At 41.7% G+C, this 18,055-nt stretch overlaps 1 protein-coding gene across 7 annotated transcripts in view; it reads right to left on the bottom strand.

Moving 5' to 3' along the window:
• dnmbp (dynamin binding protein) overlaps window positions 1-18,055 on the bottom strand; it is a 47,876-nt gene that overhangs the window by 16,439 nt on the left and 13,382 nt on the right. For 3 of the 7 annotated variants that reach the window (XM_063483008.1, XM_063483009.1, XM_063483010.1), the window contains exons 2-4: window positions 15,381-15,535; window positions 14,047-14,169; window positions 8,864-11,038 (exon numbers count right to left, since the gene is read on the bottom strand). In XM_063483008.1, coding sequence (XP_063339078.1) covers window positions 8,864-11,038; window positions 14,047-14,169; window positions 15,381-15,525 — 2,443 coding nt within the window. In that variant the 5' untranslated portion in view covers window positions 15,526-15,535. Of the gene's footprint in view, window positions 1-919; window positions 2,824-8,863; window positions 11,039-12,225; window positions 12,264-13,850; window positions 13,884-14,046; window positions 14,170-15,380; window positions 15,536-18,055 lie in introns of those variants that run through there. The other 4 variants (XM_063483011.1, XM_063483012.1, XM_063483013.1 and 1 more) reach the window with 4 other exon arrangements.

Genomic DNA, 18,055 nt, shown 5'->3' with positions numbered 1-18,055 from the left:
TGGTAAGTTTAGGCTTTTCAATATTAATTACTGTTAATTTAATCAACTGTTTTTTAAAGGTATACATACAGGCTCAAATATATATACACATACCTCTACTAACTTTTGGTTAAGTTAACTTAGCAGAAATGGAAGTTCATTTAAATTGCTTGACTTCCTGGCTTTAAGTATAATTTAATTTCTTGTCTTTTAGTCATTAAAAATGTACGCTGTAAATTTTTTCCACCTTGGAAAAAGAACAGTTCAAAAAAATATTAAAAGACAACGATAAGTGTAGGTGAACTTCTGCCCAAAACTGTATATGTATAAAAGTTTGTGTACAAAACATAACAAATTGTGTCAGAATCTGAGCCACTTTAGGCAACAACCTTTTTAAGTGGGGAATTAACTGTAAGCCAGGCTCATTAAAACAATTAAGTCGACAAAATCTTGACCTTTCAGTCATGCAAGAACTGAGTAGACGAGTTACGTGTGCACACACCATCAGTGAGTGGAGAGCATGAACACAAACAGGAAACACAAATGAGGAGAGCCAACAAGAGCCAAGTAAAGAACCTACAAAACCCGTTCTGCAGTTTCTTATGACTACAAAAACATGACAGCTCACTTTCATCTGAGATAGGTGATACTGAGACACACACACACCACTTTCAGCACTCACTCTTAAAGGAGGTAGGAGGTGAGTCTGACTAGTCAGCACTCTGAGGCCCCCCAACATTGATTAGAAAAGCACCTCTAGAGGTCAAAAATGACAAGTGAGGACTGTCAACCTCTTAAGCCTGTTTTACCCACAATAACTGTGACTGAGGCCTTCATGGCCTATAGAGTGATGTTCACCAGAATTACAACTGATCAAGTGACCTGACTTGTGCAAATATGGGAAGCACCTTCTTTCATGTGACAGTAGCTTTTTGTTTACCTTGCTTTTTTTTCCTGGTGGTGGCATACTTGGACTGTAGCAGTGAGCTTGGAGCGGTCTTCCTGTAGATGCTGTTACGATCCAGCGAGCCCACATAAACAGGCTTCCGGACCATTTTTGAACTTGCGCTCCCCCCGCTCGACTCGTATCCCTTCTCCTGCTCATTACTGTGCACAACAGGATCCTCAAATGGTTGTATTTCACCGAGGGCCAATTTTTGGTTCTGCTGCTCAACCCACTCCTCCGTCTTGCGATCTTTTGTAGGGTATTCCTCATATTGTGAATCTATAGACAGTGAACGCAAATCTCGGTATCGGTCTCGATACTTGTCTCGATACTCTTCCTTAGATTCGTAGCGGCCCGCAGCCCTCCGGTCATGGTGTTCCCTTGTTTTGTAGTTCTGTCTGTGGTCGTACTGATTATCTCTCCTGTCATCTCCTGCGTCCTTGTATCTGTAATACCGGTCCCTCTCTTTATAATTCCAGCGTCCATCAACTTCAGAGTCATACTGGTCTCTTCCTCTACTGGTGTACCGTTCGTCAGCTCTTTGGTGAGCGTCCCTGTTATCTTCTCTGCGGTCATAGTGATGGTCGGCACGCCGATCGTAGTGATAGTCCTTCTGTTTTCGCTCATCATGGTAGCGGTCCTCATCTCGACGATGGTGATGGTCCTTGTCTCTGGAGCGATGCCTGTCTTTCGAGTCATAATAATCCCTGTCAGGGTCACTGTAGTATTCACGGTCCCTGTAATTGTCTCTGTGTGAATAAGTGTTTTTATGATCATGGTAGTCTTCAAGCTCACTGTTGTAACTTTCATGCTCTCTGAGATCATGTCTACAGTGTTTCCGGCTTTCATAGTATTTCTTTTCCTTGTCTTCATAACGCTCATTGTATTTCCTTTCATAATAATCCCTGTGCCTGTATTTGTCATTGTACTCATACTCCTCCATGTCACTGTGACTACGATGGTCATAACGTTCAGAGTCACTTTCTCTTACCCTGCCATCTCTCCTTCTGTCCTTGTCCAGTGTACTATAACCTTCTTGAGTTCTGAAATCATGAGTTCCTTGTTCTTGTGGCACTCTGTTGTAGTCCTGGTGGCTGTAATCTTCAGGACCCTGATAAAAACAATGTTTGCCTTTCCATTCCGATATCCTCAAGTCTAGGTGACCATCTTCTGAACGAGGGTGAAAGTAAACGTCCTGGCCTTGAGGACTTGTATCCATGAAAGCTGCCCTATGACGGTCTTCATACTCCCAGCTCTGTTGGTGGATGACGTTGCCCTGTGTAACTTGGGCTTGGTACTGCACTTGCCACGGAGGTGGTACATGCATAGGAGGCTGTACCAGGCCAATGGGCACCATTGGGCCACCATGTACTGGCATAGGTGGAGCTGGAAGTGGGTCACCGGGATGCGCTAATAAGACTGGTCCCTGAGGAGTGCCAGGAGGAACGACTCCATACCCTGGATATCCAACCTGTTGCTGCTGTAGCTGCAGTTGATGTAGTTGTTGTAAATGTTGCAGATGGGCAATCCTTTCCCTCTCTTTTGCCAAGCCAGCGTCCCCCAGCTCCTCCACGCTTTTTCCTCTCCTCATTGGAGCACCACCTGGATGATTCCAATCCACTGGACCAAACATGACTGGGTTGCCATAAACTGCGGGGCTCTTCATGCCTCCTGCTGTTTAAATCAGCCTGCCTGGAGCTGATACAGTTTCTTGCTCAACGTGGCTTAAAAACTATTTCCAAAGTCCTGCATTCCATAACAAAGCGCTGTGGGAGACTCCACCTGCCTGACATATTGTCTGTAACTCTCCACTTGTTCTTTCTGCCTCCTCTCCACTGCCTCCGCAGGACTGCCTGGCCAAAGCACCTCCCCAACCCTCAGTGCAACTGAAACAGTCCTCCCCGTAGCCACCTCAGCGAATCATGGAAGGAGAGAGGGGGTAGGGTTATTGAAGGGAAGGAGTGGCCTCCTTGAGTTAATGATTCAGTAGAGTCACATGAGTGGAAGCTTAGCCCAACAGCTCCTCCCATTGTTTAAACTGGTTAGTAGCTGTGTTTGCAGGAAAGCAGCCTGTCTGGAGATTTTCTTTGAAGGGAGATGAGGACAAACTTCACAGTCTGCCTTTGCATGGCTCCCCCCCCCTCTCGCATGAACAATCCTGTCTTTTCTTGTATCCTGTTTTCTTTGTTTTTGTTCTTTCCGGTGGGCTTCAGTGCAATTCCCACCACATCACTGACCTAACTCACTTTCTGCTTCGTGTACAACCAGCTTTAGTATTGCTATTGTAACTTTCTGGTGTTATCTTTAACCTTGAACTAACTTCATCCTTGCAGTTTGACTTTGCACTTTCATGATATGCAGGGGCAACCACTAAGGCACAAAGACTGCCACGTGATGTCGTTGGAAAGAATTTCACTTTTGAATGTATAAATGATTAAAAGATGAGTGTGAAGCAGCAAACAAGTAAAGTATCTGTATTTATTCACCGAGTGTGGAGAGGGAAAGTCTTTGAAAGCATATGCAGCCTGATTAAGCCAGAGCAGCTAGTGAAAAAGTAGCTGCTGGTGAGTACAATGAACTATTGTTGGAGACTGTCCCCACTCTCAGAAGAGACACGATCCTTTGAGTGTGAGAAAAAAACTGGGCTTTTCATAAAGCGGGAGTATAAGATCGCCTCCCTTAATCTCCATCAGAGTGGCATGTTCCAAAGGGACAGGTTTAAAGAGACCTGCTTAAACTAAAATGTTTAAATGTTTATGTGATACACACAGAAACACAGACATAAACTAGTTTTAATCTAAAACATAACTGGTTGGTTCACTGAATACCTAGTTTAGGAATTACAGAGCAAATAAAACCAGGCTAGTTTATAAAACCAGAGCTTATGTCTCAATAAAAGGCTTTACGAATATTAAATTCAGAGAAGAAAAGTCAAAATGAAACACAAGCACAGATGCAGCTAAAACACACTTCAGAGTCTGTGAATACATTACAAAATACTGCTGTTTTAGTCTTGATTACTGTAAGTATTTAATATCCATGATTTAGCAACTCATCCGTCAATCCTCAGTTTCACAAGGTAGGACTGAGCATAGAAATCCTACTTAGACATTGTTCTTTTCTTACATCAGACTAGTTTAATTATCAGTTTTCAACATCTCAGCTTTCAATAGCAGAACACGACCGAAACTGTGTTTGTGTGCTTCGGCTGCAGGAATGTCAAATACAGCATTCCTCTCTGTGGCTGTGTGCGGGACTTTATTAATAATTAGATTTCTTGCAAAAGCAACATCCAGAAATAAGGTCATATAATAAAATGTCTGCAGCCTTTCTACTTTCTCATAGTGGGCCAACTGAGGGAAACCTGAATCTGACAGGGATACTGCAAACCGTGACAAACAGATCAGGATCGGGCTGTGGTGTCCTGAAAGTTGAGGGGAGGCGTTTTAATTAAAGGGGACTCAAGGTCAAAGAGCTTAAAGAGAAAAGAAAACCTGCACTTGTCTGTAAGAAAGGGAGTACTGTTTACTGCCACCAAGCACTTTTTAAAGGCTTTTTTAAACAGGCTTTGTCACATAATTACTATAGCATATAGAACATATGGTACTAGTTGGACAAAAAGATCAAAACATTAGCTTTTGGCACAGTCCTATCACATAAAACATTTTTGTCCTACAATATCCACAAACTCACACTAACTGCAGATGAAATAAATCATATCGAGATTATATGATGAACCTCAATAAGCCATATTGTGACATACATCATCAGCTATAGGTTTGAGCCATACAAACAATACTTAAATGCATTTTCCTCCTCTTTTTATAACACGCTGTTTGCAAAAAGTTGATGCTGTTCATCTGGATGTAGCGTTTTCAGTGGGAGAAATATCGTTTAACATTTCACCCCAAAAAGGCAAGTGTTGAACACTTAAAACTTATTAATAAACCCTGCATTAATGTAGCATGTGTTCAAAAATATTATCCCTGTTTATGGGCTTTGAAGTGGCCTCAGGAAAGTAAATAAAAGGCAGAGCAGTGTTGAAGTTACTCCCTGCCTTCTCACAATAAGCTTCTATTGTCTTTTTGACGTCACACTTATAAACACACCCTGTAAAAGCATTCATTCCTAAGTGGCGCGTGTGTCTATACAGACACATAGCATCAGGATGACAAACAAGTTTTTTTGCTACAAAGAAAGAATTCTTGATATGTGCACACCTTTATCTCAGCTAAGCATTAAATGGGAATAACAAAGACAAATCTAATGTTGTACTTACACTGTAGACTAAAAGCTTTTCTTTGCAATGCTTTGATTACCATGTCAAACACTGTTTTCCTCTTCAGCAAGTCTCAGCTCCTATGAATCATGAAAATTTCCACATCTAACAGTGTGGCAAATACCAAAGGAAAAAGGAGACTGCATATCTGATTTATTGCTGTGAATGGAGGGTGAAAGAATTCCTGCAGTGTTATAAGGAAACAGAAAATATGTGGCTGTATGACCCTTAATGGGACCTGTAGCCACCAGATCCTGTTCCTGCCCTGAGGCTGATTGTTTTCAGTACAAGACCAAGACTTCAAAAGCACAGGAGAGTGATTGATAAAATGTAATCATTATGAGTGATTGGATTTAAGGCTTCTTAATGAACAAAGACTAAAAAACAATTTTAAAGTGTATTAATTAATTAAACTAGTACATGCCCATACTACAGTGTTATCTGGTCTGCTTGTGCTGTTGACAAAGTGATATACTTACTCACTATGAAAAAAAGTAAAAACAGTGCTGTTTATACAAACAGAAGATAAATATGGATCTGATTTTTTAAGTGTCCATTTTTTTTAGCTTCACTACTATAAAAATGTCATTTTAATCCATTCTTAGATGGTGGCATCAAAATGCACTACTGTGAAAAGGTCCTGGGAAAAAAAGACATCCCTTATTTCTTTTTATTTTACTGGGAACGTGGAAAAAAATGAGATTCAATTTACAGAAACATGCAAACATTCATGTAAACAGCAAAGAATCTGAGTTTGTACAATTCTATCAATAAAAGTCATCCATCTTTATATTTCTTAAGTATGTGGCTTTCAGATACTATTCATCTGTGGAGAGTTTGTTTTCCTCTAATAGGCTGTTCCCATGCCAGCATGTGGTCTAAAGATTACTCATTTACGGTGGATAGTAAAGCAGCTGAGGATTGGTTCCTCCCAGAGTTTTACAGTTGTTTTGCTTTTACCAAGTTTATAGTGGTTTATGTCTAGAAACACTGGTTCCTTAGGTGTCTTGTTTATGTTTGAATGATCTTTAGGTCATTATGAAGTGATTTATCTGCAATAAAATCCTCTGAAATGGTCAGGTACAAGGACTAGATTGGCTGCCTTTTCCCTCATTTTCAATGTCCACAGAAAAACTTGAATGACCTCCAAAAGTCCTAGAGAAATATTGCTCCAAATCATTTTAGCAAAAATGAAGGCTGGTTCAACGGAAGCAAATGATAAAGAAATGAGGGGTGGCTCAAGACTTGCACAGTGCATCATATATATAATAAAATCAAGCTTTGTGGATATAAATTACTCTCTGTCATGAAATTAAAATCATACAATGCTTCATAAGACTTATAAGGGTACAAATGCTAAAAATGGGACATTTTAGCCCATTGCTAGATGGTTTCAGGGCATAAATAATATCAGACATAATTATCTGATGTAGATAAATATTGGCTTAATATAACTCTTTATCATATAGAAGTTTAAAGACATTATCTGCTGGGAAAATACCTCAAAATCATTTATTACATTCATGCTAAATAATGCAGGATTTACCTTAATACCCATATAAAACTTGAGAAGTGGTAGCTATCATAGGAAAAATATTTTATAACGTAATATTCTGTTATAAGTGAATATTTTTAATATTTTCAGAGTAGCACTAAACCTTCAACTCCTATACTGCTATAACCCACAGGGACCGAAACTTTGGTTGTGCAGCTTACATCCAAACCAAAATAAATTACTCAGTCAATACAACACAGACTGGTAAATATCTAATAACCACATCTCTTACATCCCCATAGAATTCAGTCTCACCTGCCATTCTGTGTGCCGTTGCTTTCTGCGCGAGTCCGAACAGTGAGGAGAGCTGTGCCACGGGCCATGTCACAGCTCGCCACAACCACACTTTGCTTCCCACTCTAGAGTGGGCCATGCTCCGTCTCCACTTTACGCTACTACAAAATTCCCCAAATCCCATCCGGTTCCCCCGGGATCTTTACTCCTCTTGGAAAAGAAGCGATGATGGAGGGGGGAAACAGGGGAAAAGGTCCAGAGGGAGAAACTTTGAGTGAGTACGAAAGCCACTTATGTGGCACCGTTAACCCTCTCACTATGTGCAGGAATGCAATTCATATCTATGTGAAAAAATGTTGGGCTACCAAAGACAGCACTGTGCGCCCGGACGGCAGCAAGCTGTACAAACAATGAAAGCCCAATAGCTCTGAATGACAGTGATCTACCAGCTGCTGGTTTCAAATCCACAGTTCTCACATTAGGCACAAACATTCATAAAGCTTGATTAATCTCATTTATAAAGAACAATGATTTCTGACATTCACTGGCTGGTTTATTTTATCTACAACTCTGGACGAAGATCATTTAATTTCATGTTATCTACCAATCAAATAATTAATTAAGATACTCTTACACTTAGTTATGGAAATCGCTGACAGTAAACGAGATACAAAAACTTTGAACCACTACAGCAATAAAAACCTCACTGTGCAGGCACTCCACAGTAATTCTGCCACATTTGATGTAGTTTTATCATTAGCACTGTACAGAGGGAAAGCAACCCCTCCGGCACGAGTACACACACACACACACACACACGCGCACACACACACAGACAGTTATGATAATCCTTAATTTAAATATACAGTTCCCCTTCCGTTGATGACTGCAGACAGTAAATAGGGATGTTTGGCTTAAAATGTTTATATTTGTGTTATGTCTCTGTGTGCGTGTGTGTGTGCACCATGTTTAGATATCTTTGTGAGGACCAAAAATTGGAATGCTACTACACTTGTGGGGAGCAACGGTCCCTTATGGGGACAAAATGCCCGTTCCCACTAGTTTGAAGGCATTTTTGAGACTCAAAGTGTGGTTTTAGTGTGAGGGTTACAGTTAGGTTGTAGTTAGGTTGTAGTTAGGTTTAGGCTAAGTGTTAAGGTTGGGCTTAAGCATTATGTCAATTAGATGTCCTCACTAAGATATGAAAACAAGTGTGTGTCTCAGAGATTTGGACAACAGGTCAAAGAGGAAATCTGGTAAATACCGGTGTCTCATTTTAAAATTCTTCTTATATTACATTTTGTCTTTGGTGAATGAGGATTATCCTGTGAAGTAACCCACGGGCAACAGAGAGCAGCTATGACATCAACTAAAAACAAGATGTTCCTCAGATTTGATTTGTTCTGCATTGTTTCTCTGTGTATGCAACTCATCCTGTAAGTAAACTGTTAAACACCGAAGAAGCAAATCTAACTTTCTATTAAAATATCACATTCAGACTAAATAAATATACCTTTGCTGGGAATAGCAGTTGAACAATTGTAACATGCACTGTTATACAGTTACAGATATACAAACTTCTGTCTCCAGACGATGAATATTTTATTGATAAATCAATAATCAGAATATTTGCATATTAGATTCTTGTTGACTGTCACCTAATTAATTACTCGACTTACTGTTGCAGCTCTTCTCGTAGCTCTATTTTAATCTGTCCTTGAGATATTTACAAGTTTAAAATCTAGCCCTCATCTCCAACTCCAATGACTTCTATCATGTCGTCATTACTGAGAATACCTAGTTTACGGTCTCGCCCAATAAAACTTGCAATCCCATGTAACCTGATCCTCCGACAGTTTTACCATCTTACCTTGTAGCTGCTGCTGCTCCAGGGCCAGCGTCTCCAGCGTGTAATTGCAGAACTCTAGATTCTCCAAGGCCTGGACGCGGGCTGTCTCATCCTGCTCCTCCTCCTCCAGCATCGCCCTGAGTTCCGCCGCCGTGTGTGCGTAAGCCTCCATGTCGCGTTCCACTTCTTGTAGCCGTAGCAACAGCTGTTGCCTTTCCTCCTCCTCTTCCTCCCTCTGTGTCTGAGTCTCTAGCTCCATCTCTCCATCTCCCTCCAGCTCTTGCTCTGCCTCAAGCTGACACTGGATCTCATGTTCCTGGGCAGCTTCAGGGTCGCCCTGCTCAACCTGGCCTCCCGTTGTTTGGTCGAGGAGGTTTGCAGCCGGCTCATCAGGGGTGTAAAAGATGGGTGTGTTGATGAGGGAGTTGCCGGTTGGAGGAGTAGTGCGATTCTGTCTCGGGCACCGGGGAGGAGGGCGTGGAGCCGGGCGAGTCGGTTTGTACGCAGCTGGAGCTGGTGGGCGCGTGGCTCTGGGACGAGGAGGCGGAGGGCGGAGGGTTCTGCGTCTTTCCAAAGAGTGAGAGTCAGACTGCAGGAGGTGGGACACAGGAGAGTGCGAGGAGCCTCGAATGATATCCCTTTCGTCTTTGTAGTCCAGGATAGAAAAGTGCCGTGAGATATGGGGCTGATTGCTCAAGCTTTTCTCAAATTCAAAGAGCTGCTGTGACAGCTTCGTCTCCAGGTCACTAGTCGAGCTTGCCAAGGTTTCCAAGGTTACGGATGTAGGCAGTAGCCCATTAGAGCGACGTGTCATCTGTTGGTTACGCAGGCGAATCTCAGAGCTCATCATATCAGCATCGCTGGCACTTGCATGGCGAGTTAGCCTCTTATACTTTTGGCCCTCCACACTGTTTAATGCCTGACCTCTGTTATTGATGGAGGCGTTATTTCTTTGCTGCCTCTGGTAATATTTGCTGTCTTTAGACCACCCAGGTTGGGTGTTATGAAGTGTTAGGCTATGACTTAGCTTGGGTTGTCGAGGCTGATGGTTACCATTGGTAGAGGTAGGCAGATTTCTGCTAGTAGCTGGGCCAACGTGCTGCCTATGGCTATGTGGGGGAAAGTTAGGCCGTGGTGGCAGCCTGGGCCTTTCTGGAGGAGTGGATTTCGGCCTCTGAGGCCCCCTTTGTGCTGGGGGGGCAGGTCTACGTGGCTGAGAGTCAGCCCTTTGACCACAGTCTGTCTGCCCTGCGTTACCAGTCTGAGCAACAGTACTTTCGTTTTCACATGCCCACTGGTGCTCCTCAGCCCTCTCAAAATAGTCCAGGTCCCACACTGTGTGATCCTCATACATGCTCCACTCTTTCTCTGGATCATTGGGACATAAATGATCAGAGGTGTGTTCAGTATTGCTGATCTCCTTCTCTTCTTCCGGCTCAACAACACCCGTTTCTTCTGCAATTTTTTGAACATGCCCCTCTATTTTGACAAAGCGATGAGGAAAGATACCCCGCTGCCCTCGCACCTGTCCCTCCAGCCAACCATCTTCCAATGTGCCGACAATACGGATTCGATCCCCCACATCAAAGTCCAACTCGCCTGGTTCCATGGCTCGAAACTCATACAGTGCTACTCCATAGACTCCGCCTTCCTCTTCCTCCTGCTCTTCATCTACTACTTTTTTTTCTTCCTCCTCTCTCAACGTTTCCTCCTCTTCTTCCATTCCTGCCTCCTCATTCCCCTCTTCAGCCTCAAAGGTTTCCTCGTAGATGCACGGCTGAGGGTCTTTGTTCAAATACTGGGAGTCTACAGGTTCCTGGGGAGACCGAAGGGGACCTGATAGCTCCACAAAGCCCTCTGGGAAGATTCCCCTGCAGCCATCCAGTTCGCCCTGGAACCAGCCCGGCTCAGGCAGGCCTGTGATGATGATCACGTCCCCCTCACGGAAGTCCAGCTCCTCACTGAGCTGTGCATGGAGGCTCATAAGGGCCCGGGCTTGACCTAGAGCATAAGGTGGGAGCTCTGACGCCTGGGCCTGGGCTGAGCGCTCAGACAGCTGCCGGGAACGGCACGAAAGGGTCAGCTCCTTCACACATGATGTCGGGAAGAGACCACGGGCACCCCAGGCATTACAGCCACGTTGCCAGATTTCCCCGAGGTCCACGGACCCTCCCGCCTCCCCAACTACCACATCACCTGAAGAGACAGAGAATAAAGAGGATTTAATTTAATCTGGATATTAATGAAAAGAAGATTATTAAAAGACAACAGAAAGTTTCTGTTCTGTCACTTAAATGACTGTTGATAAGATACACATTAAGCACACAAGAACTCATGCTAGTTCCCTAAATAAATCTACAGTAAAGATGTTGTCTATATTCTTACTATTCAACCAATTAAACAAGAGCTCTCCTGCTTGTGTGCAGGCAAAAATTAAGAGCAATTTTAGTGATATGTATTTACTTGTTTTTCTTCACTTTTTGCAGAACATTGATTTTTTTTTTCATGTTTTTGTGTGAAATCAAGTTGCTTGGCTCAAGTAAATTGCTTAATTGTAGCATTTTTAATAACCTTTCTTGAGTCTACACTGTCCCTAACATAGAACTGGAGAATCCGGGATTATGGGAATGTTGGTTGGATGGTGAGGAGTCATGGAGGTCACATTCCAAAGACCTGCAGCTCCACCTCCCATTGTGTCTGGGACCAAAACTGGCACACAGCCATCCTGACCGTGGAAATCATACTGGAAATGAACGCTTCAACTCTCGGATGGCCAGTAATGACTGTTTCCTATGTGTCCTCTACTATTTATGACAATACAAACATACACTGCACTGCACAAGTGTTATTGACTACGGCTGATAATGGCCTATGATAAGAATCGAAGGCAAACACAATGATAAGTATGTACGGATAATAAAAGAAAGTTGGTTGAATTATTAACTAATTATCTGCTACAGTTGGATTCAAATGCTTCAGCACGACCAGCAGTGCTCAGCTACATGAAGTTAATTACAGTTGAATTCTGAAAAGCGTGAAGATCTTTCTTGTCATTACATGAATACTCACACACAACAAAACTGCCATCTCTCAATAGTACACAGTAATTAAGTAAATAAGGAATTTGAATAGGAACTGATCATATAAAAAAAAACAATAAAAAGAACAAGGAAAATAAAAACTGATCAAATAAGTCAGAGTATGAAGAACAGTGTGGTAAGATCACACAACAGAACATGGAAAAAAGGGTATTTTTTGGTGTAGTCGCATGGGTTTTTACTGTTCTATAGCAACTCCCAGGGTGAAAGGTCACTTAATTCAACTACTTCTAAGGCTACTGCTACTACTAGCACTAATAACATTAAAAGTATGAAAAGTGTTACCAATATAAAAGATCTGTGCAAACATCTGTGCTGTCTGCCTGAGAGTGTTGCAAGTGACAAATCGTAAAAAAAGAAGAAAAAAACACCACAATGAGAAACAGAAACATGCAGAGAAAAGAAAAAAAAATCATCATCTAGGGACGTTGGTTTAAATTTTGCCAATGGGGACATCTAGTGGCCAGTTCTGGAAATCAGCTTTGTGTTTTTATCATTAACCTCCTAAGACCTGAAGTCTTCCGTGGCATGCATTTTTAATTTCTCTTTGATATTTGGGCTGATTGGGACCCGACGAATGTAAAAACAAAGGATTACATGATTTTTTTTTTTTTATTTAATTTTTTACCAGATTTTTGTTTCTGAGAAAACTGAAATCCACATATGAGGATATTTGTTTAAAATTTCGATAGAACAGTAGCAGTATAATGTCCTCATAAGTGGATATCAAAATTTAGTATTTGGTCTAGACAACCCAAAATGTGATGTCCACATATGTGGACGCCAGGTCCTAGGAGGTTAAAGCCTATCTCTTTTCTTTAACTACATACAGCAGCTACCATCAAAAAATACCTGCTGGTTTTATGTTGTATGAATAAAATTGGACATATTTACTGAGATTTCATTGAGCCTTGATCTTTGAGCCTCTTGCTCTATGATGATTGTGAATAAGAATGATCCAATCATGCTTGCATGCAGAAAAGCACAATGAGCTGAATAGAGATACAATCTCTAAAGGCTGTACTGAGTTTCATATCTTTATTCTTTGTGCAAAAATATGTCAATGTATTAACAGCAGAAAACACTATAATGTTCACCGTCAATCATGTGTGTTAACGTCAATAACCTTAATTGACGTCAATAATCTTACTGTGTAGAGCATCGCGTGCTTTTGTGACTAGTTTGAGTTAAATGTATGGAGCTAAATCAGGGTCGAAAGTTTTATTCATTTAAAAAAGTAAATTGAAACAAATTTAAAGTTTTGATATTTAAAAAATAAATACAAATATTTTTTTTATTTTGAATAAATTATGTTTTCATGCAAATCCATTTTTTCTTTTTTTTACACTTTCAATTTTTTTTAGTTTCAAACCCTTTTTTAAGTTTTCAGACTTTTGACCCTTATATTGTGTTTGTGGGCGTGTCAGCATTTTGGATAAAGATGGCCACCGCTCCTTCATGGGATACCACCAGCACCAGCCAACACATAAGAAACGCGGTTTCTGATTATCCTATAATGGACTACATTGACGGATGAATGCTTGTAACATATTGATATACATTAAGGTGGGAAAAAATGTACCCCAGCAACAAGGAACACTGTTATCTGATTGGCTGGTAGGTCGCTAACCCCCAAGAGCTATGACCTCCGTAGAGAAATCTAAGACTCCCCCATTCATTTCTGTGTAATATACTGAAATTAGAATCCACCACCTTAATATGCCTTTACACCTTAGTACATCTTTAATCTTAATGTATACATGGAGTTCATACCTACCAGCCAATCAGATAACAGATTTTGAATTTCAAAATTCAAAATCTCATGGTTTTAAAGTAGGAATCTCAAAATTTTGATTTAATAACTTGAAATTTTGAGATAACATAAACATTCTGACCCAAAATCAGTTTACCTGAGTATTGCGACATCAACAAGTAGTGTTAAGCTAAGTGAGAAAACATGATTTGTTAGTGTGTTAAGTCACAACAAGTGCAAAATCGCCTTTGTAAAGCATCAGACGACAAACCAAAAGCAGTCATTCACGCTTTTGCTATTATGTTACAAGTCAGCACCGGCTGTGTGTGAGAGAGCATGCAGTATGTTCGTACCTCTCTTCAGGGACAGATTTCCTGGCTCTGCTGAGCTGAAATCATTAATGCACACATACAGTCTGTCTCCAGGCTTGGTGCTGGGAATGGTGACCTCTTCCACAAAGGTGCTGGGGAACTGACCTGAAGGAACAGATGTGAACAACATCGGTAAATTCATTAAAGACATCTCCTACAAATGCCTGAAACCTCAGGCAGTGACAACACTAAATGTTGCAGCTTCCTGAATAATTCTTCTCTTTAGGGGTTGCCACAGCAGATCATGTGCCCCCAAGTGTCCAAACCACCTCAGCCTTGCCTCTCCAACTTTGTCTCCAAACCTACCTGTCCATCCCGCTCGCCCCAATGAAAAATCTTCACATCATCAGCTCAGCCTCCGGTCTTTTTGTCAGTGCCATCATCTCCAAACCATCACACCAGATCTCACTACCAAACCTTCCCTTTCACTCTTGCTGCTATCCTTCTGGCACCCCATGGACGCCCCATCTCCGCCCACTCCAACCTCCTTCACCTCTCGTGTGTACATTACATTGCTCTGGATGGCTGACCCCACATATTTAAACTCATCTATCTTCACTACCTCTATTCCCTGCAGCTTCGCTGTTACACCCATCTCACTTTTTTTGTTGACATTTTGCACACGTGTACAAAATATCAACAAATACCATTTTCAGGATCAGCTGAACAAGCTATTGTTGACTTCCCCTCTGCATGAGTAGGGGTGTTTGACTGTTAGGCTTCTCTCACACATGAACACAGATCACTTCAGATCCAGGTTTACTTCTGGAACTCGACTTGATTAAGGTGAGGAGGTTTCCTGGTCAGAAGCTGCAGGATAAAGGGAACTCGCTAGCTGTGCATTCATCTGCACTATTCTCACACTGATGTATTGTGCTGCAAATCAGTCGCAGAATTTGTGTTGTGCTCTTGTAGGTTAAACACTGTGTAATACCCAGTTTGGCTGGACACACAGGAAAGTTCAGGCATGTGTGAAAACAGCTTAAGTGGATTTCTCTGGGTTGGACCCCCGCCCCACCCCAAGGGCAAAAACAGATGATCACAAATAATCATAGCTACTTGATTATTTCCAGACTAGTTAATAATTTAAACCTCTCTGTCTCACCCTCACCAGTCATGAAAGTGTTAAGTTACAAACAGAAGAAAGGAGGATCATGTACATGAGTGTGTGAATGTCAAAATAGCAATAAGTCACTAAAATTCCATGTAGCTTGTTTCCATGTTTAATAACTCTTAGTAGGTGTCTCTATTTATCTTTATGGAAACCTTTATTCATGCAGGTCCCTCAACAGTAATAACGAAAACAGTCACTTTACCTGTAACGCCATCTTTGTTGCCGAGCAACCAGAACTCATCCACGACACTGAGCACCTCGATGACATCACCAGTAAATAGTGGTAGCTCCTCGGAGACGCTGGGGAGAAACTCAAACACAGCGCGCACCACAGATCCTGCTTCCATTACTCATAACCTGCAGAGGCAGACAGAGAGATTTGAAAGGTCACTCTCAAACTAGTCCAAGTACAACTTCAATTAAAAGGGTGATTCATTTAAAAAAAAAAATGTTTCAGTTTTCTTAAAGAGGCTGGGTGCTACTTAAAATCCTCTGCGCGACACAGATCTACAGCCTCTGGGAGAGAGCTAGCCTCGGTGAAATAACAGCAAATGAAAGGGGAAGCGAGAGTGTGAGAAACCATCAATAGAAAGGAGACGGACAAGAAAGAGAAAAAGAAAAAGAAAAAAAGAGAGCGCTCCATTTAGGAAGGCTGAAGGACATTCCTCCTCTATTCTCCTCTTTCTTTGACTTCTCCTGAGGAAATAAACATTACAAAGGAAAGCAACATCAGCTCAAGCGGCACACACCTTGCTTCGACTGGACGCTGTGTATCACAGAAATATGCAAACAAGTCATCTCTGAGCAGTGAGCAAAACTGGCTGTCAGATAAACTGTTCCTAGATGAAAACCTGGATATGAGTCACAAGTTTAAGCTACTGTTTTTGTTTTGGGTATAATGCAATGAACCTAGCATTTTACATGTTCTACATCACATCTACATAAATCTTCACTTCAATCATCAGGCCTCAAATGATTAAAGATTTTGACATTATTATTATAATATTCTAATAAATAACCAAGCAGAAACCTCAATGGGAAAGAAATAAAATCACTGCGAAGGTGCCAAAACATCCCTCTGAGATTGTTTCCCATATTGACATGATAGCATCACACAGTAGCTGCAGATTTGTTATCTGCACATCCATGATCGAAATCTCTTGTTTCACCAAATTCTAAAGGTGCTCTGTTGGATTGAGATCTGGTGGCACTGTCATGTTTAAGAAACCAGTCTGAGGTTATTTAATCTCTGTGACATGGTTCACTGAAGCCTTAAAGGGATGGACACCAAAAATACTCAGACAGGCATTTAATTGATGTTCAGCTGATACTAAGGGGATACTACACCAGTATAATAACTGGGTCAAATTTAACCAATTCAGCAATTATGTCTAATTGTCTAAACCTATGGTTGAAAAAGCACAACACACAGTGTTTGGATAATTAAATGCATGGATGAATGCATTTACAGCTTCTCTGCAACTGGTATATAATGAATTGTATTTCAGGTCACAGAGCATCAATATTCACATTTGTATTCTATAGCAGACTTTTTCCAATTATCAGTAAAATGATCAAATACCCAAAACATCCTAAGCCTTGTGTATCATTATCTGGAGACAGACTAACCACAGGTGGGGATAGACACGCTGAAGGAGACTGGAAATGAGAGAAGAGGGCTGCAGTTTGTCACAGTGAAAGGGGTCTCTGTCTCTGAAAGGGGGGGGGAGAGGAACAAGACCCTATCCCAGTTCTGTGCCACCGTCTCTGGAGAGAGACGCGGTCCAGATTATCCTGGATGTGGCTGACGAGGGGAATAAAGGAGCAGATGACCAGCTGTGTTGAAAAAAAAAAAAAAAAAGAGGTTTCCTAAGCAACCGAGTCTATGGGCGTGTTCGGGTTATTGTCTCTTACACTGTTAAGGTTAACCAACACTGTTTTGCGTAACAAACATAAGTGGTGCTCTCTGTGTGGCAGGTCGTGAACTCAACACCGCTCAGTCATAAAGACCTCAATGAAACCTAAGCAGAGGCTGTAACTAATGCAAGCCAAAGGGAGAGGTCCAACCAGAGGCTTAAAACAGAGCAGGCAATGAAAAACAAATGGGCCATTTAATCATTTATGAAGAACACTATGTTGTTCGGTGCTTATTATTATTTTGTGCAGTAAACAGGCCACAGTAGTTCTAAAGAGAATGAGGAAGTAACCCAGATGACTCAAAAATACAACAACACACATATACATTCAAAGGCCAGTTCTGGTGAACCAAACAACCTCTGGCTGAGTTACTCCATCAGTCCAGGACTCTGTAGTCTATTCACACCTACAGGCCAGTGGCCACTCTTCAGTGTTGAGGATGTGCACATCCTGGACAGGGAGGAACGCTGGAGTCAAGGAGGCCATTCACGTGAAAAGGAAAAGGCCATCTCTGAATCGAGGAGGGGGCCATCTTACAATGCTGTGACTGCAGCCATTCCCCAACTCTATGTGAATGGTACTCATTGGATGGTCATGACAATTTGCATATTAACAATCATGAAACTGACCGCACGGCCCATTGTTAGCCAGCGGTGCTAGGGTCAGCCATTATGCAAATATGCTGTTTATGGGGTATGGGAAAATTGCAGTCAGCTGAGACTACAGAAGTCATTTGGTTGAGTGACGAAATGTTTCTCCCACTGAAAACACATGAACAGATCGAGCTTCTGTGAACACTGCACAGTCCCTGCTCTCTGTCTGTGTCACATCTGTATAAAAAGCTACGCGTACACACAAACAGAGGCCACAGATGACAGCTGCATTCACGCAAAATTCAGCATCACGTTACAGCAGTGCTGCAAATGAGTGGACTTAGATGTTTTTTTGTGTTTCTGAGTT

The sequence above is a fragment of the Pelmatolapia mariae genome, linkage group LG8, assembly GCF_036321145.2.
Source record: "Pelmatolapia mariae isolate MD_Pm_ZW linkage group LG8, Pm_UMD_F_2, whole genome shotgun sequence".
Classification (NCBI taxonomy): domain Eukaryota; kingdom Metazoa; phylum Chordata; class Actinopteri; order Cichliformes; family Cichlidae; genus Pelmatolapia; species Pelmatolapia mariae.
This window is presented reverse-complemented; position numbering and strand designations above follow the sequence as displayed.